Below are 20,932 nucleotides of genomic sequence, written 5' to 3'. Positions count from 1 at the left end.
GGGTGGAAAATGTAATAAATTTTTTTCTTTTCTTTTAAACTATATATATGTATAACCGTGTATATGTAACCTGGAAGTCTTACATTGATGACTCGTTTTGTAGTGAAATGGTGCGTCATAAATAAATGGGACCAAGTAGTTAACTACTAAAATGTATTTATTGTGCGGGCATCAAACAGCCCATAGCCACCAACGTTCATCCTGCCTATATAAAGCGTTATGACGTTGATACTGTACCGGAGTTATAGTTACGTAGTTATCTCATCATGGATACGCACATATTTAACTTATATATTTTTATATGGCAATCTCGGAAATACCGTCAGTTTGTACAAACTGACTTGATTTGTTGACGGACCCCACCGGCAATCTCACAACCCGAACCCTTTAATGTACCGAAAAAACTCCCTCATCCTACCAAATTCAGCGTACAAAGTCCAATTAAGGAATATATATATATAATCAAAACCCATACAGTCAAAACAAAACCATTTTTTATGTAGTAGTTGCCTTCATGAAGGCTGTTTGATATCTATGTTTAGTATGATGATGACGGACCTCGGACGCCCGAACCGGTACTCAAACTACTCAAACCAAAAAAAATGTGTACCGTACCACCCCGACCTCGTTGCTTTTTCCGCCCAGCCCCTACCAAGCGCGACTGTCCCCGGAGTATAAAAAGCCCAGGCTGTCCCCACTCACAAGCGGTTTTTTTTATTACTGCAGATTATTTTATCTACTCTAATTTACTTCTTTGTTGCTATCCAACGCCTCTTCTTTTTTTTTGGTAAGGCAGTTAGCGCAATTTACTTTTTTTTTCTATTTACTGATTATTTTTCAACTTTGTTTTCGTAATTGGTCATTCACAGTCTTGTATGAATTACATTATCATACATTCTGAGTAAAATGAGTGGTCATGAAATCAATGCAGCCCTAGATTTAATTATCATCGCACAATTATTATCCTTTTAAGAAATCAAAATTTTTTTCTTCAGATTCGGACAGATTTATTGTTTCTTAAAACATTAAGAAACTTTTTGTTTGCATGGCCGGTGTTCGGCCTTTTGTTTTTTGGTAATTAAAATTTTAGCAGCCTATTGTAATTTCAACTCTTGACGGTTTCGCTCGTTTAAATACGCATGCCACGAGAGAGAATTGCAGGGTGCGCTAATATTTTACCAGGAATGAAAGGTCGCTCTGAGAATAGACGGCACGAACTTGATCAGGATAATACCTGCGAAAGGACATGCTTTTTTCATCCCTCCTACTTTTTTTTAAAAGTGCGGGACTGTTACTAATTTTTAGTCTAGATTGATTTTAAAATAAAAACTTACAATGGCACCACCTCCTACTGTTATCCCCACTGCTGAAACTGAGTTCATCAATGAGGTCAAGATTAATGCCAAGTTGGCGGCCATCCCATCGTTCACCAGCAATACTGGTACCACTAACAAGTGGGAAGATTTTACGTTTGCCAACATTCGTGAATCCACCGTTTCGCGTGCCATGACTCGTCGCTACTTTGCCGACCTCGACAAGTACGCCGAGTCTGACATTGTGATTGTCGGTGCCGGATCGTGTGGCCTTTCTACTGCCTACGTTGTTGCCAAGGCTCGCCCTGACCTTAAGATTGCCATTGTCGAAGCCGGCGTGTCTCCTGGCGGTGGTGCTTGGCTTGGTGGTCAGCTGTTCTCTGCTATGATCATGCGTAAGCCGGCCCAAAAGTTTCTTGAAGAACTTGGTGTTCCTTATGAAGAGGAGGACACTTATGTTGTTGTCAAGCACGCTGCTTTGTTCACGTCAACCCTTTTGTCCAAGGTTCTTCAATTCCCCAACGTGAAGCTGTTTAACGCTACCGCTGTTGAAGATCTTATCACTCGTGTTGATCCCGTGTCTGGCGAGATCCGGGTTGCTGGTGTGGTTACTAACTGGACCCTCGTCTCCATGCACCACGATGATCAATCATGTATGGACCCTAATACCATCAATGCGCCTGTTGTGATCTCCACTACTGGTCATGATGGTCCATTCGGTGCGTTCTCGGTCAAGCGTCTTGTTTCTATGAACGCTCTCGAGAAGCTCGGTGGTATGCGTGGTTTGGACATGAAGCGTGCTGAAGATGCCATTGTTAAGAACACTCGTGAGGTTGTCACTGGTCTTATTGTTGGTGGTATGGAATTATCCGAAGTTGACGGTGCGAACAGAATGGGCCCGACTTTTGGAGCCATGGCCCTTTCCGGCGTCAAGGCCGCTGAGACTGCTTTGGAAGTCTTCGAAGCTCGCAAGAAGCAGAATGACGAGTAAACATGACGTTTATTATATTTTTTAAATTTTTATGTATCTGAATAACCTGTAGTTACATAGCACATATTTATTTAATATCACTCATTATATGAAAGAAAAATATACGATCGTAGTAATCGATTATGAACATTGAAGGTAGAGGGTAGAGTTTAAATTGTCGGATTGTTTTTTTTGTACGGCTTGATTGTCTGCTTGATAACGGATAAATTGAGGAAAAGAGGACAGGCGATTTCGATACGCATTGAGTTCACGATGCTTCCGTAGTTGTCATCCCGGCTTAGCACTTGTTCCGTAGAATATGTAGTAGTTACGATTGAATTTGTATTTTCACCGGTTTTTAGCAAACAATGTATACTGCGGTGCAATGTCTACACGTAACTCTTGATATATATAATAAACGAAATCTCGGGATTTTTTCGTAATTACGGCGTTTCAATTTCGGGAGCAACCAATTAAAATAGAAAAAGTCGGAGAAGGACGGAAACACTTCAAATATTTAAGATTAAACTTGGTATTATTTTTATAATATTCCATTTTTTTTAAAAAAAAAAAAAAAAAAAAAAAAAAAAAGTGCTTTGATTGTCTCAGGACTTGTTTGTTTTTTAATTAATTTTAAGCCTTCGCTTTTTTGTTGTTATTAGTAATTAACCTTTTTTTGTTGCTTATCAAGAGGAAAGGCTTGTTGGACCTTTTCGTTTAATGAGGAGTTCTCTCCTAACTCCTCATTAAACTAAATTCCTGGCATTATAAAATTTATCATATCTTTTGTTTAAATTTCTTTGAAATTTTTAAAATAAAAAAAAAGATGTCGAATTTCGCGCCAATGGATTCGTCCAACGATGGCGATGAGATTACCGAGACGTTGCCACTAATTACGGAAACTGCTCGTAATCCAGATATCAAGCATGTCGACGTCACCACGCGATCAACCTCAGCGTCATCGTCATTGTCGTCATCATCATCGTTGCGAGAGGAAGAAGCAGATCGAATTGAGGAAGAAGTGTTAACAACGAGAGCGCTAGTGATCGTGTTTGTTTCGCTTTACATAGGCATTTTCTTGTCAGCATTGGATGGCACGATTGTGGCCACGTTGTTGGCTCATATTGCATCCGAATTTGGAGAGTTTAGGTCTGTATCATGGATTGCCACCGGGTATATGATTGCGGTTGCAGCTTTTCAACCTATATACGGTAAAATCTCGGTAAGTTTTGCGGGTTGAATATAATTGCGTTCGGATTTCTAATTGTACAGGATATCTACGGACGGAAACCATTGCTGCTGGTTAGTAACATTTTGTTTGGCATCGGTTCGGTCTTGTGCGGTGCTGCTCCTTCAATGGGGTTTTTGGTCTTTGCCAGAGTCGTTGCTGGTGCCGGTGGTGCGGGACTGTGGACGTTAACTTCAATCACACTCAGTGACATTGTGCCATTGCGCACGCGAGGCGTGTTGCAAGGGATTGGCAGTGCGCTTTACGGATCCGGTGCCGCCCTCGGCGGCGTGGTCGGCGGCATCATCACGGACAGTTTTGGATGGCGTTGGGCATTCTATATTCAGGGGCCAATCATTTTGTTTTCAATTTTGGCAATCCAATTTAATTTGAATTTGAAAAAAAAGGAGATTGTGAACGAAAACAAGTTTAAACGGATTGATTTCCTCGGCGCGTTCACGCTCGTGATCACCTTGGTATTGTTTTTATATGCCACCAGCATGGGCGGTAATTATGCGCCATGGACTGCACCTGTGGTTGTGATTGCGTTTTTTTTTTCCATCGTGGCTGCCACCGTGTTTATTCATGTTGAGTTGAAAGTTGCCTTGGAACCAATCATCACGTTGCAACTGCTCCGTAACCGAACCGTGTTCGGGTCGTCCGTGACAGGGTTTTTAATGAACATGATTTACTATTTTCATATATATTACACGCCAATGTATTTAATCACAGTCCAGGGCGAATCCCCGACAAGTTCAGGATCGGTGTTGATTCCGCATTTCGTCAGCAGCGGTCTCGGTGCCATGTTTGCTGGTTATTACATGCGTGCCACCGGCAGGTACAAGCCAATGGTAATCGTGGGAGTCGCGAGCATGCTCGTGGGAGCGTTGCCGTTCGTGTTTGTCGGCTTGGATACTCGACAATGGGTTCTGGTGCCGCCTTTGGCATTTGCTGGATTCGGATTCGGTCAGATGTTGACCGTCACGTTGGTCGCACTCGTGGCGTCGGTGGCCAGGGAAGAGCAAGCCGTGGCCACGTCGATTCAATCAGCTGTTAAGGGCATCGGATCCACGTTGGGCGTTTCGGTGTCATCATCCATCTATCAAAACGTGGTCGGGTTGAAGTTAGGTCAAAGGATAACCGTACCAGGTGCGGAAGACATTATATTAAAAGTTAAGGATTCGGTTGAATATGTCAAGTATTTGACCCCGGATTTGCAAAAGATCGTGGTGTCGTGTTATTTGGATGGCATCAGGGCCGTGTACGTGACCGCGTTCGCGCTCACGGCGCTTTGCGCGATCACCAGTTTTGTCATGAAGGAACACGTGTTGCATTCGAGTGTAAACAGAAATTAGGAGCAACAAAACAAATCAAAACATTTATATATATATAGTATACAGCATGCGTGGGAATCTCTTTTTTTATATATATAGAGAGAGAGACCTTGGGGGATTACTAACAAAAATATTGATATGACGATAGAATAATCGACTTTTGGAATAAATATATGAAGTTAGTTCAAATTTGATATCAAATTTGTATTGTATTTGTATTTGTATTTTTTTATTTTTTTTTAGTGAAACTTTAGCAACAAGAATGTAATTTTTTTAAACAAAAAAAATTGTGGTTGCGTTTCATTCGTAAGTCGTACTGAAAGTTGAAGTGGGAAAGTTATAAATTCAATTGCGTCACGTTTTTACAATACGCATTCATCCCAAGCATCACAAGTAAACCATCAAACGGGTGTAGCAAACATGGAATTCCTTAATACTCAACAGATAGAATCATTACAACAATTTATCAGCATAACAAATTGGGCCGACAATGATATCGACGGGGCCGTTCAAATGCTCGAAGTCAGCTCGTGGAACCTAGAAGTATGATTATTGTTTGCCCTTGTTGGAAGACGATTTTTTTTTTTTAACGTGATTTATATTTTTTTTTTCAAACTTGAAGCTTGCCATTGCTCGATATTACGATGAAGGACCGTTACGACCGAATCCACACGATCCTCCTCGACCGCCACCGACTCCGCCACCACCGGTCGCACCACGGGTCACGACTCCGAACCCACGTACGATCGTGCCCGTGCGGCCGTCGGTTTTCACCACAACGTTAACATCGATCATTGTTTTCCCGTTTACGATTGTTTCCAAGCTAGCCCACGGCGCATTTTACGTGCTCGCCGTGCTGTTCCCGTTCCTGCCCCGCCTGACCGGACTATACCCTGCCAACATGGGCGCTGCCAGGTCGCAACGACGATCGATCAATCCCAAAGACACGGCGTCAAGGTTTGTTCGTGAATTTGAAGAAGAAGTCGGCAAAACTGGCGTGCTACCTTTTTTCGAAGGCGGTTACACGCAAGCATTGGACCTGGCCAAGAAAGAATTGCGATTCCTGATCGTGCTGTTGCAAAGCGATGAGCATGATGACACGGCGAGGTTTAACAAGACAGTACTGGCTCATCCGGACGTGGCTCGGTTCGTCACTCAGCACGACATCATTCTCTGGGCCGGGAACGTGAAGGAGAGCGAGGCGTTCCAGGTGGCCAACGCGCTGACGTGCACAAAGTACCCTTTCCTGGCCGTGATTGGCTACACGGCTGGCACGGCCAGTCATGGATCGGCAATGTCAATCCATGCCAGGTTGCAAGGATTCGTGACCGCGCCGGCATTGCTTGCCCACCTGACCGGCATCTTGTCCCGTCACGAACCGGTCCTGGCCACCATCAGGGCTGATCGTCAGGAGCAAGAAAGTGCTCGCGCGATCAGGGCCGCACAGGATTTTGCCTACGAGGCATCATTAGCTGCCGATCGCGAACGTGATCGGGTCAGGCAGGAGCAGGACCGGATCGAACGAGAACGGCAAGCGAGAGCGGACCAGGTCGAACGAGAACGGCAACAAGCGCTAGCAAATCGTCAGGATTACCGGGCATGGCGGGCGGCTGAATTGAAAGCCCAATTGATTGATTTTAATAATAGCATATTGACGACGACGAAGAATAACAACATTGCAAGGATAAGCATTCGGTTAACATCTGGTGATCGAATCGTGGCCCGCTTTTTTGCTGACTCTCAAACCGTGGAAGATGTGTATGCTTTTATTGACGTGTATGATCTTCTTTACCCACAAACCCATCAACAATTTCCTGCATCAACAACTGCACAAACATTAGCCGCCAGCACGTCTTCATTACCGTCATCATCGCTATCATCATTATCGGTTTCAGCAACATTAAAAAATGGCAACGATAATGACGATCAAGATCATGATCATGATGATGATGATGATGATGATGATGATGATGATGATAAAAGTGAGAAAAAATTAGTGAACCCAGCAGGCTACAACCATGTTTACAAGTTTAACCTGGTTTCTCCAATGCCAAGATACGTGTTACCAATCGACGCTGAAAAATTAATCAAGGATGAAAAAACATTATGGCCGAATGGTAATTTAATCGTTGAAGAAATTGAAGAATATGATGACGATGATCAGCATGAAGAAGATGGTTCATAATTACACAACTTTTATTTTTTAATTTTTTTGTTTTATCCTGCATTGTATATGTTGCATTTGTTAAATATAGATTGGTTCAAAAGTTGCAAACCACATGATAACTCCTTTTTTTTTTTTTACCATTTTCATAAATTAAAACCTGCTATTTATTAAATTAAACAAAAAAAATAAATAAATAAATCATGGTTAAAAAACTAGTTTAACGACTGTAAGGTGGAATATACAAACGAAGACCAAAAAAATTAATGGATTTTAAAAATGTGAATAGTCATGTGTAAGCGATAAATATGTATAACTATATTACAAACAGTTTTTTTTTGAAAATGAATAAATGAAATTAAATTTTTATATGTTGGTTACAAATTACATCGATGCATCTGGAGAGAGGAAAAAAAAAAAAAAAAAGGAAACAACAAACAAACAACAAACAACAACTTTGGATATGAAAAATTAAAAAAAAATAAAATTAAAATAAAAAAAAAAAAGAAAAATAAAGAAAAGAAAAAAAATTTCGTTAATCATTAACGTGAATTATGAAGAAAGTCTTTTTCCCTCTTTTTTCTTTTTTTTTTTACAGACCAAGCTGATACTTTTGTTGTTCACGTGCCCATTTAGCGGTCTCTTTCAAATTTGCTGAAAAATTACTATCCGACCGTGCCTTGCGGATTAAATCGGAAATCCATTCCTCTCCGAAAAAGATCTTAACCTCACCATTACGATAAATATCTGAAACGTCACCGATAATGCCAACCGTCGTACGCACGATCGATTCCGTGCGCATCATGTTTTGTGACGTGTGAACCAGGGACAAGAATGCAAAGATCGATTGCACGTATGGTTGCAACACCTGTGGCCGGTCACGAAGACCTTGCACAATGCCCGCGTACGCGTCAAGAATGGCTTCGCGTAATTGATAAATGTACTCAACAATATCATAAGGTGAATCGGCTTCCTTCTGCAAGCTTGAAGCTTGCACCAGAACCTGCATGACAAGTGTGAGATATTTTTCAAACGAAGGTCCGATAGCAGACGCTATATCGCCAAAGCTCGATAAAATGCTGACTTTGACGTCACGGCGAACATCAGGGTTCTAATATAATTTGTTAGTTAACTCAAAAAAAAAAAAAAAATTAATTAAATTCTTAATTCCATACCTGTAAGTTGGTAAGAAATATTTGCATAAACACGTCGCAGTATGATTCAATCTTGGCACCAAGTGCAACAGACAAGTCAGCCACAAGGCCAACAGCTGTATTGCATGTTGGTGAATCCGCATCGTTAAGTGCGTTAACCAAGAACGGAATGAAAGCTTCAAGATAAACATCAAAATTTTCATGAACCGCACCAGCAACCGCACTAATAGCCAGAAAAATGTCTTCCTCAATTAATGAATTTGGCAATTTTTGTTGCAATAAGCTAAGAAACAATGTCATCAACCTGTCAGAAGATGCTCGGTCACTTGGGTTTACCCGTCGGATAATGTTGGTCAAAACAGACAATAAGTTGATTTGAAGTTCTTCAACGTTCGCTCTGTCGTCCGTACCGACAAGTTGAGATTGCAAAATCAGTGTTTGCTCTAATCGATCAACAATCACGGTTGATAATTCATTAACCAGCGACAGCTTATCTGAAGCGACATATGATACTAATACTCCGAGAGCTTCATAAGCTGACGTTCTTGAAGAGTTTTCATTGTCTATCCGGGAGCTGGCATTCAATAGACCTTGTAACAGGCTTTCGTAGTATGGCGATATAGGCGTGGTATCACTATACGGGCCTTCCTGGCCAAGTTGCTCTGTAAGGTTAATGATGGTCCAGCAGGAGTTAGTGACAACCTTGGGATGATCTTGCAGGCCAGATAATAACGCAGTAATAATGCCAGGCAGATGCGTTTGAGTGTTTATTCCTTCAATCACAAGATCGGCAATTCTGCCCAAGCACCAGGCAACAGTATCCTTCACCTGCAATACAGGATCGTTCATGAGCGCCAGTATAGGTCCGAGTGCTTGGCCAATCACATGAGCCAACGTGCTGTTGTCCGGTCCATCAAGTATCGAACCAAACGCCATAACCGAAGCTTCCCGCTTTCGCCAATCGGCCTGTTGAATGTTCAATTCAACAAATTGAAGAGTCAAGTTGACAACTGCTGATCCAGTGTTTTCAGCAAATAATTGCAAACAAGCAGCAGCAGCCATGGCCACATTCCATTCATCATCGTCACCATCCTCATCTTGACGAGTTAATAATTCGAGCAAAGTCGGAAGTACTTCGTTAATAGCGTACTTGGCAAAATTAAAATTCTCTCTGGCCACTCCGGAGTCTTCCTCATTGTAAAGGTCTGAACCTTGAAGAGTGATATCGAGTTCCTCCTCACAAACGGTACTCCAAAATTCAACAGCCATGCAAGACACGTCGTCGTTGGAATTCTTCATTCCTTCCACAGTAAGCCCGTACAGGGCCTTTTCCATATATAATCTCATGTAAGGGTAATATAAGCTCATGATCCTGGCCAGCGCACCAAAACTGGAAGCTTGTAACTTGACATCATTGGCCTGAGTGGCCTCGCACACGACCTGCATAATAAAATTTCTCTCGCCTTCTCGGTCGAAATTATCTCTGATGAATTCGAGCGAATTAACAAGAGCATTAATCGCGGTCTGCCGAACTACAATAGAAGGTTCACTGGCACGTGCACCTTGCACGATGGCGGTCAAAATTCCGTTGGCCTGCGCAGTAACACCAGCGTTACTGGGATCAGCCGTTTCACAAATGTAACCAATAGCCAAGAGTGACGCTCGCTTAACATTAACTGGTTGCTCCTCCTTCGTGTTGTCAACCAAAACCCTCATCAAATCGGGCCATTCGTTTCTTGGCAGATCAATGTCTGCAATGGCAGCAACTAACTGAGCAGCGGAATTGGCTACTCGGTCATCAGAGGACAATAACGATTTCAAGGCCTAATAACGGTCAAAAACAATGTAAAAAAAAAAAATTCATATATCCTTACAGTCTGTCTGATCTGAGCCTTAGCAGCTTCTTCGATCCCAATCCATCGTTCCGTTTGTGACAGCTTGGTTTTTGCATCCTGGATTTAAAAAAAAAAATTACACACATATTAGCGACCAAATCATAGATCAAGCAAACTATCATATACACACTTTCGCAGTAAGCTGATTCTTAAGAGCAATGCCAGCAAGCATTCTCACTTCAGTTTTTTGCTGTTCATCGCCAAGAGCAGTTATAAGCATGCCCAAATATGGGACCTGTAAATTTGATCATTGTTAGCATGCTAAAGATCAATTGTATTGCATAAATCTGTGCTTGCAAAACTCGGTTACAGCTGTTTCAAACAAGCACAGATTTCATTAGAAAAAAGCCTTACAAAGTGGTCCTTGGCAGCAAGAGCCAACTGAGCTTCTGCGTCCTGACGCGCATTCTGGTCTTCAACGAAAAAAAAAAAAAAACAATAAATTAGAAAACAATATTTGAAAACCCAGATTATTAACATACCAGGACTCAAAATTGCCGTTTCCAAGATCGTGCCGATATCCATGGCGTCGTCAAATTATAAAAACCGGTAGAACGTACAGATCTAAATCCTGAAAAAAAAGGTGATGAAATGTGATCGATCAAACGGACAACTGGCACAGTAAATTATAAGTTGTCGAAATCTCTTTTTTTTTTTTTCCTAAATTGGCGATCTCTTTCTTATACGCCAAAAAAAAAAAAAAAAAAAGAAAAATCAAAAATCAATCAAAAGGGAAGAAGAACGTTGGTTGTATGGTTTTTTTTTTCGGTTGCTATTCTTCCTTTTCTCGATTTCCAACTCACGCTCTTTATTTAGCCTTTTGTATACAAAGCAAAATAGACGAATCGTTTTGAATGGAAAAAAATCTATAAAGTGTAAACAAAGCCCAAAATGACGTATCGTTTATGGCATACAAAAGACAACGTAGCTCAGATAGATATTACTCGCGCGTCACGTGATTGATTAGTGTTGGAACCGTATCCTTGTGAAAAGAAAATCAATCAACCAAGCGTGCGACAGTAATTTGGTGAGCAAATCGGAAAAGTGGTTTCTGTAGAACTTAAGGTAAGAATTGTTAAAGTGGAGGGTGTTTGTCTTTTCGCGATACTTGTTTTATGGCAATGAATGGCAAGTGGCTAACTTTGCTGGTGTTGTTTAGAATACTGATTTCCCAATATGAGTTTAACATTTCAACGACAAGATGGACACCGTGGAGGACGAGGTGGCAGTAGCAGTGGTGGCGGTGGTCAATATGGACAGCACGGACAACATGGACAGCATGCACAGGGATACCACAGAGGTGGTGGCCGTCAGCAGCACGGACCTCAGCATGACCGGCCAAAGAAAGAAGCCATTCTTGATCTTGCAAAATATCAAGACCGAGAGATTCGAGTCAAGTTCTCAGGTGGCCTGGAAGGTAAGCTTTTTTAAAAATTTTCTTGTTTTTGGGGGAGGCGGGTCACTAAATGCAATAGTTACCGGCATCTTAAAGGGCTATGACCAGCTTATGAATTTAGTACTTGATGACGTTGTTCAACACCTTAGAGGTAAGAAACATTTTTTTTCTTTGGTAAATATTAAGAAATAAAATTTTAATGGCCATGATTTAGGAGACGTTGAGGAAGATGGGAAAGCACCAGAGGACCAAACCAGATCACTTGGCCTGGTAGTAGTCAGGGGACCGTTACTTCTCATGATCTCTCCAGTTGACGGAAGTGAAGAGATTGCGAATCCTTTTATTAATAAGGAAGAGGATGGTGCGGTCATTTAAAAAAGATAAAAAAAAAAACTAATAGAGAAACATCATTTTCTTTTACATGTACTTTGGAGTAACGGAATTACTTGTATTATAGCACCATGAAAAAAAAAATTGTTTTTTTTAATTTTGTTAAGGTGGAATTTATTTTTTTAACCCGAGACCCAAAAAATGAAAAAAATAAAGTGAGTATTATTGTGTTGTGTTATACAAGGTCATAATTACATGAAACAAAACGCCAGAAATCTTTTAATTCTTTTTATTCTTCATGCTTCTTAACTGGTTGCCTTACTTAAATCTCTGAAAACAGCTTCCACACAATTCTTTAATTCCTTGTACGACACTACCAAACAGCTTTGCTCATCTCGGGATACAAGTAAGATTTTTTCATCCACGCCGGCGTCAAGCTTGTTCAGGCACCTCAATACATGACCCAAGTCAACAACCGGATTGCCCTTTTCGTCAACCTGATGGAAAACATAATCTCGAAAAAGTTTTAACAAATATCTGTCACCGGTCTCAGACCATGAACTATCGTGATCAAACTCGGGTCGTTCGTTAATAAATCCAAACTTGCATAGCAATCGAACTAACCGGGCATTTTCTAATTCACCCATTAATTCTTTTTCAATCTTATCCTGATAATAAAGACTGCTGTTAAAGTTCTGTTGTAAGTATGGCGAAAGTTTGAGTAAAAGCTCGTCCACGATTTGAGACGGCGCGCCTGAAGCTTCATACGGATCCGGTAGCCGAACATTGAGAAGATAGATTAAAATATTTACCAAGCTGGAAGAATATTGCCTTCCTACAATTTCTAATGTTCTGCCAATGGCAATATTATTAACCGCGCCGGTGCTGACGGTGCTGTTATTGGATGCAATGCTCAAAATTAGCCGTCCTAAATCAAATAAATCTTTAGCTTGATTTGATACCAGCGAATCTGCTCTAGCCTTAAAATCAGCGGACCCTTCAATCACGTCCATGACAGCAACACAGTTAAGCCGCAGTCGCATTTTTGAGGTTAAAATAATCTTCGTAAGATCTATGACCCTTGCAGCCAAGTTGGCAGCATGAACCGATTTAAGCGCTGAGCTGATTTGAACCAAATAACTCCAAAGGACCTGTTCCGGAACTGCCGGTCCGGTTCGGCTAGTAACGTATCGAGCATTTGGACCGAAATGCACATCAAATAATGTGCTCGACATGGGATGGTAATCATACACAAACACTATTGAGTTGTCTCCAAATTGCCGAGTCGTAAACGCCTCATACAGTGAGACTATATTGCTATTACTCACCCGTTTCCATTGCTGCACAATGCCGATAGCCTTCTCATCATTAAGCTTGAAGCCCTCCAACCGACGAATCGCGTAAGGCAAATTATCCTTTTCGAAAAACGCTTTATAAACTGAAGTCGTGTATCCAAACACTCTATTGTTTTTCTCTAAAGATGTGTCCAGTGGGACCAGAGAATAATATTCACTAACATATTCAGGGAGATTTGAAGCTATTGATGGCCCTCACAAGAAAAAAATTTATAAGACATTAGTAACTTGAAATATCGACATGTTAATACACACGTACACGGCAAGACTTGAAGAGATGCTTCAGCTTTACGTTGAAGCTCTTCTCTTAAATTATCCGAAATAAAAAACGAATGAACATTCTTTTGATATGGTTGATGATTGATCGGGTGTGGAGGCAATGGCGCGTACAAATGATATTGTAACTATGCAAGTCAGCAATCGCATAACTCCAGGCTCGATAGAAATTAAAAAAAAAAATAAAATAAAATAAAATAAAAGACAAAAGACAAAAGACAAACGTACAGGTTGATAATGCGCTTGCGGCTGGTAGAACATGTCATGAGCTTGAGTAGCATATGGATTAATATGACTACTACCATATTCAAAACCTGGGGTTTGAGCCGGAGTTTGATCGTGCGGTATGGTGACACCTAGAGGTTGTGCTGGGGCCTGATTAAAATTCCCCGGTACAAACTGGGTACTAAGCACCGCATTGGATTGAAACGGATCAAGAGAGGTAGCTGTTGTGGTCGGGTCCGCTAAAATCGGAGAAGCAGTATTATAATCATTTACTCTGTTTGTGTTAGAGTAACAACGTGAATGCCACTATGTTTCAACTTACCCTGGTAATTGTGTATCCTTTACATTTGTTGTCACCATGCCTTTTCAATAAATGTCAGTATACATACAACAGTAAGTATCAATTTAATAAAAACACGCACTCCTTGGTATAAATGTTGGAATTTCTGGAGGCAAATTATTGGTTACTGGCAGATTAGCCGGTGAACTTGCGGCAGCAGCAACAGTGGTGGTGGTAATAGCAGCAGCTGGTTGAAAACTCGATGCAGGTTGAAAAGAGGGCGATTCAGCATTCAGCCTGGGCTTGGACCTATATTCAAAACAAAACACAAATCAACTTTGCATTCCATCAATAACTCCAGCAAAAGGCTATCTACTAACAAGTCTGATTTAACCGGTGATTGTTGAGAGGGAGCTCTAATAGTTGTTGGATTCTAAAAACATGATGCATATTAGCCAAACCAGCAAAAATGAAAGAAAAAGTAAAAGATGAACAATCTCCACGTACGGTATCATGACGGAAAATGCAACCCGAATTTTCAAACTTGCAATATCCATGAATCAATATATTTCGACACAATGTCTGTGATTGTTTGCCAGGAAAGATTGACGGTGGTAGACTTTCTAAAAAACACGAAGAAAAGAAAGAAAGAAAGAAGGAAAAAAAAAACATGTTAATCTTAATTGATCAATCCTGGGGAAGCATATTTGCAACTACTGTCAACAAAAACAACAACATACCCAATTTTCCTGGCTTGTTTGGAGATTGAATAAATACTGACGGTTTATCCGATCTAGTAACGGCTGGCTGACCTGCCACACTGGACCCAGATGGCTTGAGCATTTAAATAGTGTCTACTGAATCTTGATGGTATTGTATATAGTCCTATCTATCTCTGAAGAAAAAAGTCGATCCAAAATGAACACCAAAATTTGTCCCAACCGGATAAATCCACACAGGGCTGACCAGTCGAGCCTGCTAAAATTATTCTTGCCTGTTAAAAAAGACGAATTTGAATTAGACAAGACAAAAGAAATACGATATAAACGTTAACTTTTGGAGATCGCCCACAAGTCCTCTCCGGGTAGATTTTCAATTATGTAAGATACTTATTAAACGCGAACGCGCTCGCCGTATTGGATTTTATAGCGGGGAAGGAAATAAACAAGATTGCTCATTTAGAAGAAGGAAAGGAAAGAGAGAAAGAAAAAAAAAACAAGTTGAAATTACCAAATGTCACAAGATAGTGATGAAGAAGAAGAATCGAGTGGTTCGTTCAAGGTCCTTGCCGAGAAAACATTGCCGTCACCAGTGCGGCCTGAATTGTTTTCATGGTGTCCGTCCATGGACTTGTTAACTTTTTCGCCTGACCAGTTATCCATATGGCTTTATCGCATGAGTGGTCAATTGGTATGGAAGTTGAATTTAAAAGTAGCAAGCGCAGGCATTAGTCGCATTACTTGGAAACCAGACGGTCGGTTGGCGCAAATTAAACCCCCCACCCCCCCGAATCTGGAGATTTACATGCTAACCTATTTTTTTTTTTTAAAAATAGGTAAAATGTTGGCCTTGGCATGTGATGATGGAATAATCAGGGTGTGTGATGTGAATAATGGACGGATCGTTCATCAGATTTCGACCGAGACATCGGTGTCTTGTTTGAACTGGGTCGTTAGGGACAAGGCTGCTGCAAAAGACAGAGAACGGTTAACGTTTGAGGTGTGAACTTTGGATAGATATTGTGTTTCAGTGCTTGTTTAACAATTTTTTTTTTTTTTTGGCAGGGGTTATTGAATATGGACGTTTCGTCAAGTTTACCAAGGCTTAGTCCGATACCGACCAATAACGCATCGTGAGTGAAATCAAAAAAAAAAAAGCTATAATATTAGGAAATTAACATAGTTTTTTTTTACAGTGACAGCATATTTGCGTCAAAAGCCGTATTAGACAGCATGATCAACACGTCTTTCAATCTCGATGAAGCAGGTTTTGCATCAATGGATGTTTTGATAACAGGAGATTCTACCAGCCAGTTATTGTTTAACATTTTTGGATATTTCCAAATATCAAGCAACAACCTGCCTTCAGAGTTTGCGGGATTAACACCAATAAATCACGTCTCGACAGCTGATCTATCGTTTCATAGTTTTGTCGGGTTAAGTCCTGCGAACGATTTAGTATTGATACCTTTGCGCGTACATTTTATTCGCCGGTTTGGCAATGACCTCACGCTTGTTTCATCAGCATCAAAGAATTTGCAAGCATTGGGACTATATATTGCAGACATGTTAAACGCGATCGAGAGTGAATGGAAAGCCTTTGTCAAGGCTACGGGAACAATGTTTGCAATGTTGGCAGATTACATTAAGAAGACGGGCTCAGGTAGATTATCGCATGAGAGGGGTAAAATTAAATATAATTAATTGGTTTTATAGATGCGCGACCTGAACTAAGGCTGTTTGAGCTACTCATGACTGGTCAGCCAGATGATGCAGTCAAGCAATGGCTTGCCACTCGAATTTCAGATAGGGTGAGTCGTCTCAAAAAAAAAAAAAAAAAAGTAACGGGAACAAAATTAACGTGTTTTTTTAAAGGTAATACGAGCACTGAAAAAGGCATCGATGAATGTATATGAAAACATGCGGCGACTTCTCAACGAAAGCCTGATTCCTGCTTGCGAACGAGCAGTGATAATAATCTCTCGACTACGTGGTCTTGCCCGATGGCAAGAACGAGGCGCATACCTTGGACTAAACGCGGTCACGCTGTCAAAGATGCTAAACGACGTGACTTTGATCATGAGTGAGTCTCATAAGATGGTGTGGGATTTAAACAAGGAGTATGAACATCACTTGCAATTTGTGTCGTGGCTTAAATTTGCCCATGAAGAAGTCACGGATGCAGAGCCGCCAAAGGAGGACGACCCGGGGACGGTCAATATTGAGACGAGGAAAGTTGCCACGTTTTTGACGAAATATCACGGCCGGCCGACTATTGATCGGTTTTTCTCGACAAAATCTTTAGATCATAATGGTGAGAATATTGATAGCGGCCATGAGGAAGGACAGTCAGGGCTAAAGTTAATCTTTGCATCGTTTCAATCGGAATTTAAACAAGCATTTACGGAATCAGCCGATACGTTAAAGAATCATGTGGTGTTTGGCACACCGATTAGAATATGCAAGAATGTATTGAAAGAGAAATTGCAAATCCGGTCCCGTATTGTACAGCAGGTATGCGCAGTTTTATCCATAGGACAAGGTCGTGTTTTAACGAAGACGAGCAGGATTCTGATATTTCAATGATTATTGCATTGTCTTTATCGGCCACTCAAGAATGTAAGTAAAACAGATTTTGTATCAAATTTACTTGCTTGCTAACGCAGAAAATAGTATTCTTGCTACGGTTTGCAGTGTCGGACGTGTCATCCAAGTCGATTGCACCGGATGTGCAGACCTGCAGGTTAAAACTACCGAATAAGGAATTAAAATCGTTCGAGTTTATGAATGACGACAAGGTTGTTTGTCTTTTAGTGGAATCATCGTCGTCAGCAGAAATTCTTTCGTTTGATGTGTCCGCAAGCAAGTTTTCCGATCAATCTGTGGACACGACTAATTTTGTTAATGACGCAACATTAGCGGTTCTTGACCATGTTACTTCAGTCACAAATCGTGATGATACGTTAACGACACCACTTCAAAGCCGAAAATTTACTGGCAATGACTTTATGCCTGTCAGCATGGCAATCAATGACCGAGCAGGCAGAAGAGTAGGTGCCATTGTTTCCGATGACTTGCAACGTTTTCAGATCTTTGATTTAGATGACGATGACGATGACGATGACGATGACGACGGAAGTGAAATGGACGAGTGAAATGTAAATAAAACAAGGGGTGGAGTATGTATATAGTTAGTATAATGTTGTATATAGTTAGTTAATGGCGGACGCCGATATCGGGAGATTAATCATTAAAGTTTCAAGCTTCGGAGGCCACGCAAATTTCACCATCTCCGCAAATCTAGAAAAAAAAATGGGTTGTTTCAGTTTGTAATTTGCAGGTCATTAATTGGAACAACCTATCCATTCACAACGTTTTGAAAAAAAAAAAATAAGACTCCGATAATAAAGAAATTATAAAATGGCTGGAAAGAAAGTCGTGTTGTTGCCAGGTGATCATGCTGGTCAAGAAGTCGTGGCCGAAGCCAAGAAGATCTTTGAAGCTTTTAATCAGTTTCACCCGGAGGACAAGATCGAATTAGAAGAACAATTGATTGGTGGTGCCGCCATTGACGCTACCGGTGTGCCATTACCAGATGCCACATTAGACGCGGCTCGGTCTGCCAATGCGGTCTTGTTGGGAGCCGTCGGCGGACCGAAATGGGGTGCTGGCGCGACCGTGCGTCCGGAGCAAGGCCTATTAAAGATTCGCAAGGAGTTAAACCTGTATGCGAACTTGCGACCGATCAGTTTTGCATCTGATTCGTTAGTTAAGTTTAGTCCGTTGCGGGAAGAAATCGTTCGCGGCACGAACTTTGTCGTCGTTCGTGAATTAGTTGGCGGCATCTATTTTGGTGACCGCAAGGAAGATGACGGTGACGGCGTGGCAGCAGATACGGAAGTTTACTCCGTGCCAGAAATTGAACGCATCACTCGGATGGCGGCTTACATTGCGTTGCAGTCAACCCCGCCAGCACCGATTTGGTCGTTAGACAAGGCCAACGTGCTTGCGTCTTCTCGATTATGGCGCAAGACCACGGAGCGCGTGATTAAGGAAGAATTCCCGCAATTGACACTTAACCATCAGTTGATTGATTCTGCTGCCATGATCTTGGTTAAATCACCAAGGCAATTGAACGGCGTGATCTTGACCACGAACATGTTTGGTGACATCATCTCTGACGAAGGAAGCGTGATTCCTGGATCATTGGGCTTGCCACCATCGGCGTCATTGAGCGCATTGCCAGATGACAATCAGGCTTTTGGCTTGTACGAGCCGTGTCATGGATCTGCACCGGATTTGCCAAAGGGCAAGGTCAACCCGGTAAGTGTTTTCTACGTTATAAACAAGAAAAATTGAATAGAACTAATATATTACGCGAACAGATTGCTACGATTCTTTCCGTGGCGTTGATGTTCCGATTGTCACTCAACTTGAAGAAGGAGGCTGACGCGATCGAGCAGGCCGTTCGCAAGGTGCTGGATTCGAAAGATGATGGCGGTTTGGACTTGCGTACTGGAGATTTGCAAGGCACCGCTACTACTTCTGAGGTTGGTGATGCAGTTGCGGAGATTTTCAAGTCGCTTTTGAAGTGAACAAAATTAACTGAAAGTTCTGTAAATATATCTTATGCCCATGCGTATGAATGTATATATGTGAAGTAAAAATAATAAAAAAAAATGTAAAGATCCGCTCAATTTATCGAATTGTTGTTTGAGATAGTAATGCAATGGAAGAGAAAGGGATGATGTTATCGTGGTCGTTATCAGTATCGATCGGGTAGGACTGCCGATCCGGAGACATGACCTTGATGGCTCGAACGTGAGTGTCCTTGCCGGTTTGATGATTTTGTAAGATGGTCAACCTGACCAGAAAAGTTTTCAAAAATTTATGATTTGCTTGTCCTGCTGCTAGTGAGATGTCGATCCATCCTGTTGGTTCTTCTAATGACAGCACGAGCACCTGATGCAGCTCATGATAACCCGAACCAGCAAACACGGCGATCTTGGACGGCGTGTAGGATTCATCCCGAGTATAATCAAGAAACAGTAAGATCTTGGCAATCTCAACCCGCTTGCCAAAATGAATGTCAACATGATGAGGTTGCGGTGCGTCAGATTGCCAGTATAAATCAGTGGACTCAGACAATAACGCGTGTAAGCCAAAGCCGGGCTTCCAGGTGGATAATTTCCAGGTTGCCTGGTTGCCAATATCACGAAGCGGGATGCCATCATCACCGTCTTCGCTAATTGACTCTTCTTCTTCTTCTTCTCCTTCTTCCCCATCATTATCAATTTCATTTTCATCATCATCATCATCATCTTCTTCTTCTTCTTGGTCGCGATCGTTTTCGTCAGAAATCAGCAACAAATCATTAGATTGAGAAACCACGTATTGTTCAAAACCATTTTCATACTGATCATCATCATCAATAACATTGTCTGGTTCCATTAAGTAATCGGACTGCGGATGGTAAATGTTGTGATCAGCCATGGCTGCTCAAACATCCAGCTGTATATTTGTATTGTTTACACGCAAGCAATTAAAACGCGATTTTCTCGACAGAGCCTGACACAGGCATGACATACGCACAAAATGGAACGCGTTAGAGCAGTAATGGTTCAGACCTACTCTACAAGCATATATATTTACTAATACAGTAATGATTGATGGCAAACACCCAATGAATGCCTAAATAATACTGAACATTCAAAATATACATCAAATTCACACTAAAATCAATGCCCAGTCCATGTACTGCAATCCTCTGCTCGGCCCGGTTGGTCGCATCAGAATATGCCTTTATTTGAACAGGTCCAATTTTCAAACGGTAGTGTCAAAAAACCAGATCTAGATGGTTCTTTTAGTATTTAGTAATGGTCATATACGACGGTGCCACAGCCAGGCTAAAGACAGCACACACGAGAGTGCCCATCACTGGCTCCAGGGAATGGTAGATCGACCATACCAGCTTTAGCGAAAACCGAGTTCGAAATATTCGTGCCATGGTCATGAGAACCGAAAACAAAAAAGAAAAAGACCATCGTAGTTATCAAACTGACCCAATTATAAGTACATACCATACATACCATACATGTCAGCCCTGAAACACTGAACGGCATGGCTTTCGAGGTCAACAAAAAAAAAAAAATCAATCGTAGACAAACTTCAATCTTAAAAAAAACTGCAGATCAATCATGAACTTCTCATGTCCGAAGTTAGATATACCAACATTCAAAAACCACATTTTGCAAGGGCTGCAGAGTCACAGTACTGTTAGCACTCTCCTAGAC

General features: G+C 41.4%; 10 protein-coding genes across 10 annotated transcripts; 6 read left to right on the top strand and 4 right to left on the bottom strand.

Annotated features, from left to right (window-relative positions):
• The first annotated feature begins 1,063 nt into the window (after window positions 1–1,063).
• On the top strand, window positions 1,064–2,413 carry V1514DRAFT_149456 (Thi4 family-domain-containing protein). Its single transcript, XM_066924498.1, has one exon. It carries the CDS (start codon window positions 1,336–1,338, stop codon window positions 2,302–2,304), a length of 969 nt encoding a protein of 322 aa, XP_066785525.1. The 5' UTR covers window positions 1,064–1,335; the 3' UTR covers window positions 2,305–2,413.
• Window positions 2,414–2,910: 497 nt separating this feature from the next.
• On the top strand, window positions 2,911–5,110 carry V1514DRAFT_325010 (major facilitator superfamily domain-containing protein). Its single transcript, XM_066926533.1, has 2 exons — window positions 2,911–3,505; window positions 3,556–5,110. Exons 1-2 carry the CDS (start codon window positions 3,110–3,112, stop codon window positions 4,864–4,866), a joined length of 1,707 nt encoding a protein of 568 aa, XP_066785524.1. The 5' UTR covers window positions 2,911–3,109; the 3' UTR covers window positions 4,867–5,110.
• A 53-nt stretch (window positions 5,111–5,163) lies between these two features.
• Window positions 5,164–7,128, top strand: V1514DRAFT_288875 (uncharacterized protein). The gene is made up of 3 exons (XM_066925269.1): window positions 5,164–5,388; window positions 5,468–6,733; window positions 6,833–7,128. Exons 1-3 carry the CDS (start codon window positions 5,266–5,268, stop codon window positions 7,028–7,030), a joined length of 1,587 nt encoding a protein of 528 aa, XP_066785523.1. The 5' UTR covers window positions 5,164–5,265; the 3' UTR covers window positions 7,031–7,128.
• A 24-nt stretch (window positions 7,129–7,152) lies between these two features.
• V1514DRAFT_325005 (armadillo-type protein) lies at window positions 7,153–10,806 on the bottom strand. Its single transcript, XM_066926532.1, has 6 exons — window positions 10,541–10,806; window positions 10,413–10,471; window positions 10,189–10,293; window positions 10,038–10,115; window positions 8,185–9,987; window positions 7,153–8,120 (listed from the first exon to the last, which is right to left on the bottom strand). Exons 1-6 carry the CDS (start codon window positions 10,581–10,583, stop codon window positions 7,602–7,604), a joined length of 2,607 nt encoding a protein of 868 aa, XP_066785522.1. The 5' UTR covers window positions 10,584–10,806; the 3' UTR covers window positions 7,153–7,601.
• Window positions 10,807–11,053: 247 nt separating this feature from the next.
• V1514DRAFT_361703 (uncharacterized protein) lies at window positions 11,054–12,079 on the top strand. Its single transcript, XM_066929719.1, has 4 exons — window positions 11,054–11,123; window positions 11,218–11,475; window positions 11,534–11,605; window positions 11,669–12,079. The coding sequence occupies exons 2-4, from the start codon at window positions 11,235–11,237 to the stop codon at window positions 11,827–11,829; spliced, it is 474 nt and encodes a 157-aa protein (XP_066785521.1). The 5' UTR covers window positions 11,054–11,123; window positions 11,218–11,234; the 3' UTR covers window positions 11,830–12,079.
• Window positions 12,080–12,089: 10 nt separating this feature from the next.
• Window positions 12,090–14,000, bottom strand: V1514DRAFT_346026 (uncharacterized protein; the record flags this gene model as incomplete). The annotated part of the gene is made up of 4 exons (XM_066929250.1): window positions 12,090–13,321; window positions 13,399–13,543; window positions 13,644–13,914; window positions 13,963–14,000. 4 exons carry the CDS (start codon window positions 13,998–14,000, stop codon window positions 12,090–12,092), a joined length of 1,686 nt encoding a protein of 561 aa, XP_066785520.1.
• Window positions 14,001–14,206: 206 nt separating this feature from the next.
• Window positions 14,207–14,628, bottom strand: V1514DRAFT_325000 (uncharacterized protein). The gene is made up of 2 exons (XM_066926531.1): window positions 14,428–14,628; window positions 14,207–14,353 (listed from the first exon to the last, which is right to left on the bottom strand). Exons 1-2 carry the CDS (start codon window positions 14,590–14,592, stop codon window positions 14,213–14,215), a joined length of 306 nt encoding a protein of 101 aa, XP_066785519.1. The 5' UTR covers window positions 14,593–14,628; the 3' UTR covers window positions 14,207–14,212.
• Window positions 14,629–15,074: 446 nt separating this feature from the next.
• V1514DRAFT_324994 (anaphase-promoting complex, cyclosome, subunit 4-domain-containing protein) lies at window positions 15,075–17,902 on the top strand. The gene is made up of 8 exons (XM_066926530.1): window positions 15,075–15,394; window positions 15,476–15,639; window positions 15,705–15,772; window positions 15,836–16,302; window positions 16,356–16,450; window positions 16,515–17,153; window positions 17,207–17,258; window positions 17,313–17,902. Exons 1-8 carry the CDS (start codon window positions 15,154–15,156, stop codon window positions 17,792–17,794), a joined length of 2,208 nt encoding a protein of 735 aa, XP_066785518.1. The 5' UTR covers window positions 15,075–15,153; the 3' UTR covers window positions 17,795–17,902.
• A 157-nt stretch (window positions 17,903–18,059) lies between these two features.
• Window positions 18,060–19,234, top strand: V1514DRAFT_346025 (Isopropylmalate dehydrogenase-like domain-containing protein; the record flags this gene model as incomplete). Its single annotated transcript, XM_066929249.1, has 2 exons — window positions 18,060–18,962; window positions 19,025–19,234. The coding sequence occupies 2 exons, from the start codon at window positions 18,060–18,062 to the stop codon at window positions 19,232–19,234; spliced, it is 1,113 nt and encodes a 370-aa protein (XP_066785517.1).
• On the bottom strand, window positions 19,168–20,252 carry V1514DRAFT_149105 (anaphase-promoting complex, subunit 10-domain-containing protein). Its single transcript, XM_066924497.1, has 2 exons — window positions 20,056–20,252; window positions 19,168–19,969 (listed from the first exon to the last, which is right to left on the bottom strand). Exons 1-2 carry the CDS (start codon window positions 20,075–20,077, stop codon window positions 19,338–19,340), a joined length of 654 nt encoding a protein of 217 aa, XP_066785516.1. The 5' UTR covers window positions 20,078–20,252; the 3' UTR covers window positions 19,168–19,337.
• Between the last annotated feature and the right edge of the window lie 680 nt (window positions 20,253–20,932).

This window comes from Lipomyces japonicus, assembly GCF_038497905.1.
Source record: "Lipomyces japonicus strain CBS 7319 unplaced genomic scaffold V1514scaffold_4, whole genome shotgun sequence".
Classification (NCBI taxonomy): Eukaryota; Fungi; Ascomycota; class Lipomycetes; order Lipomycetales; family Lipomycetaceae; genus Lipomyces; species Lipomyces japonicus.
This window is presented reverse-complemented; position numbering and strand designations above follow the sequence as displayed.

Coding starts and splice junctions, on each gene's coding strand:
- V1514DRAFT_149456 (XM_066924498.1), top strand. CDS start 1,336: ATGGCACCACCTCCTACTGTTATCCCCACTGCTGAAACTGAGTTCATC.
- V1514DRAFT_325010 (XM_066926533.1), top strand. CDS start 3,110: ATGTCGAATTTCGCGCCAATGGATTCGTCCAACGATGGCGATGAGATT. Junction 3,506..3,555: donor CTATATACGGTAAAATCTCG/GTAAGTTTTGCG, acceptor CTAATTGTACAG/GATATCTACGGACGGAAACC.
- V1514DRAFT_288875 (XM_066925269.1), top strand. CDS start 5,266: ATGGAATTCCTTAATACTCAACAGATAGAATCATTACAACAATTTATC. Junction 5,389..5,467: donor TCAGCTCGTGGAACCTAGAA/GTATGATTATTG, acceptor TCAAACTTGAAG/CTTGCCATTGCTCGATATTA. Junction 6,734..6,832: donor CATCGCTATCATCATTATCG/GTTTCAGCAACA, acceptor GATAAAAGTGAG/AAAAAATTAGTGAACCCAGC.
- V1514DRAFT_325005 (XM_066926532.1), bottom strand. CDS start 10,583: ATGGATATCGGCACGATCTTGGAAACGGCAATTTTGAGTCCTG. Junction 10,472..10,540: donor AACGGCAATTTTGAGTCCTG/GTATGTTAATAA, acceptor TTTTCGTTGAAG/ACCAGAATGCGCGTCAGGAC. Junction 10,116..10,188: donor AGAATCAGCTTACTGCGAAA/GTGTGTATATGA, acceptor TTTTAAATCCAG/GATGCAAAAACCAAGCTGTC.
- V1514DRAFT_361703 (XM_066929719.1), top strand. CDS start 11,235: ATGAGTTTAACATTTCAACGACAAGATGGACACCGTGGAGGACGAGGT. Junction 11,476..11,533: donor GTTCTCAGGTGGCCTGGAAG/GTAAGCTTTTTT, acceptor TAAATGCAATAG/TTACCGGCATCTTAAAGGGC. Junction 11,606..11,668: donor CGTTGTTCAACACCTTAGAG/GTAAGAAACATT, acceptor GCCATGATTTAG/GAGACGTTGAGGAAGATGGG.
- V1514DRAFT_325000 (XM_066926531.1), bottom strand. CDS start 14,592: ATGTTTTTTTTTTCCTTCTTTCTTTCTTTCTTTTCTTCGTGTTTTTTA. Junction 14,354..14,427: donor GCATTTTCCGTCATGATACC/GTACGTGGAGAT, acceptor TCATGTTTTTAG/AATCCAACAACTATTAGAGC.
- V1514DRAFT_324994 (XM_066926530.1), top strand. CDS start 15,154: ATGTCACAAGATAGTGATGAAGAAGAAGAATCGAGTGGTTCGTTCAAG. Junction 15,395..15,475: donor CATTACTTGGAAACCAGACG/GTCGGTTGGCGC, acceptor TTTTAAAAATAG/GTAAAATGTTGGCCTTGGCA. Junction 16,303..16,355: donor CATTAAGAAGACGGGCTCAG/GTAGATTATCGC, acceptor TTGGTTTTATAG/ATGCGCGACCTGAACTAAGG.
- V1514DRAFT_149105 (XM_066924497.1), bottom strand. CDS start 20,077: ATGTTATTGATGATGATGATCA. Junction 19,970..20,055: donor GTTATTGATGATGATGATCA/GTATGAAAATGG, acceptor GCGACCAAGAAG/AAGAAGAAGATGATGATGAT.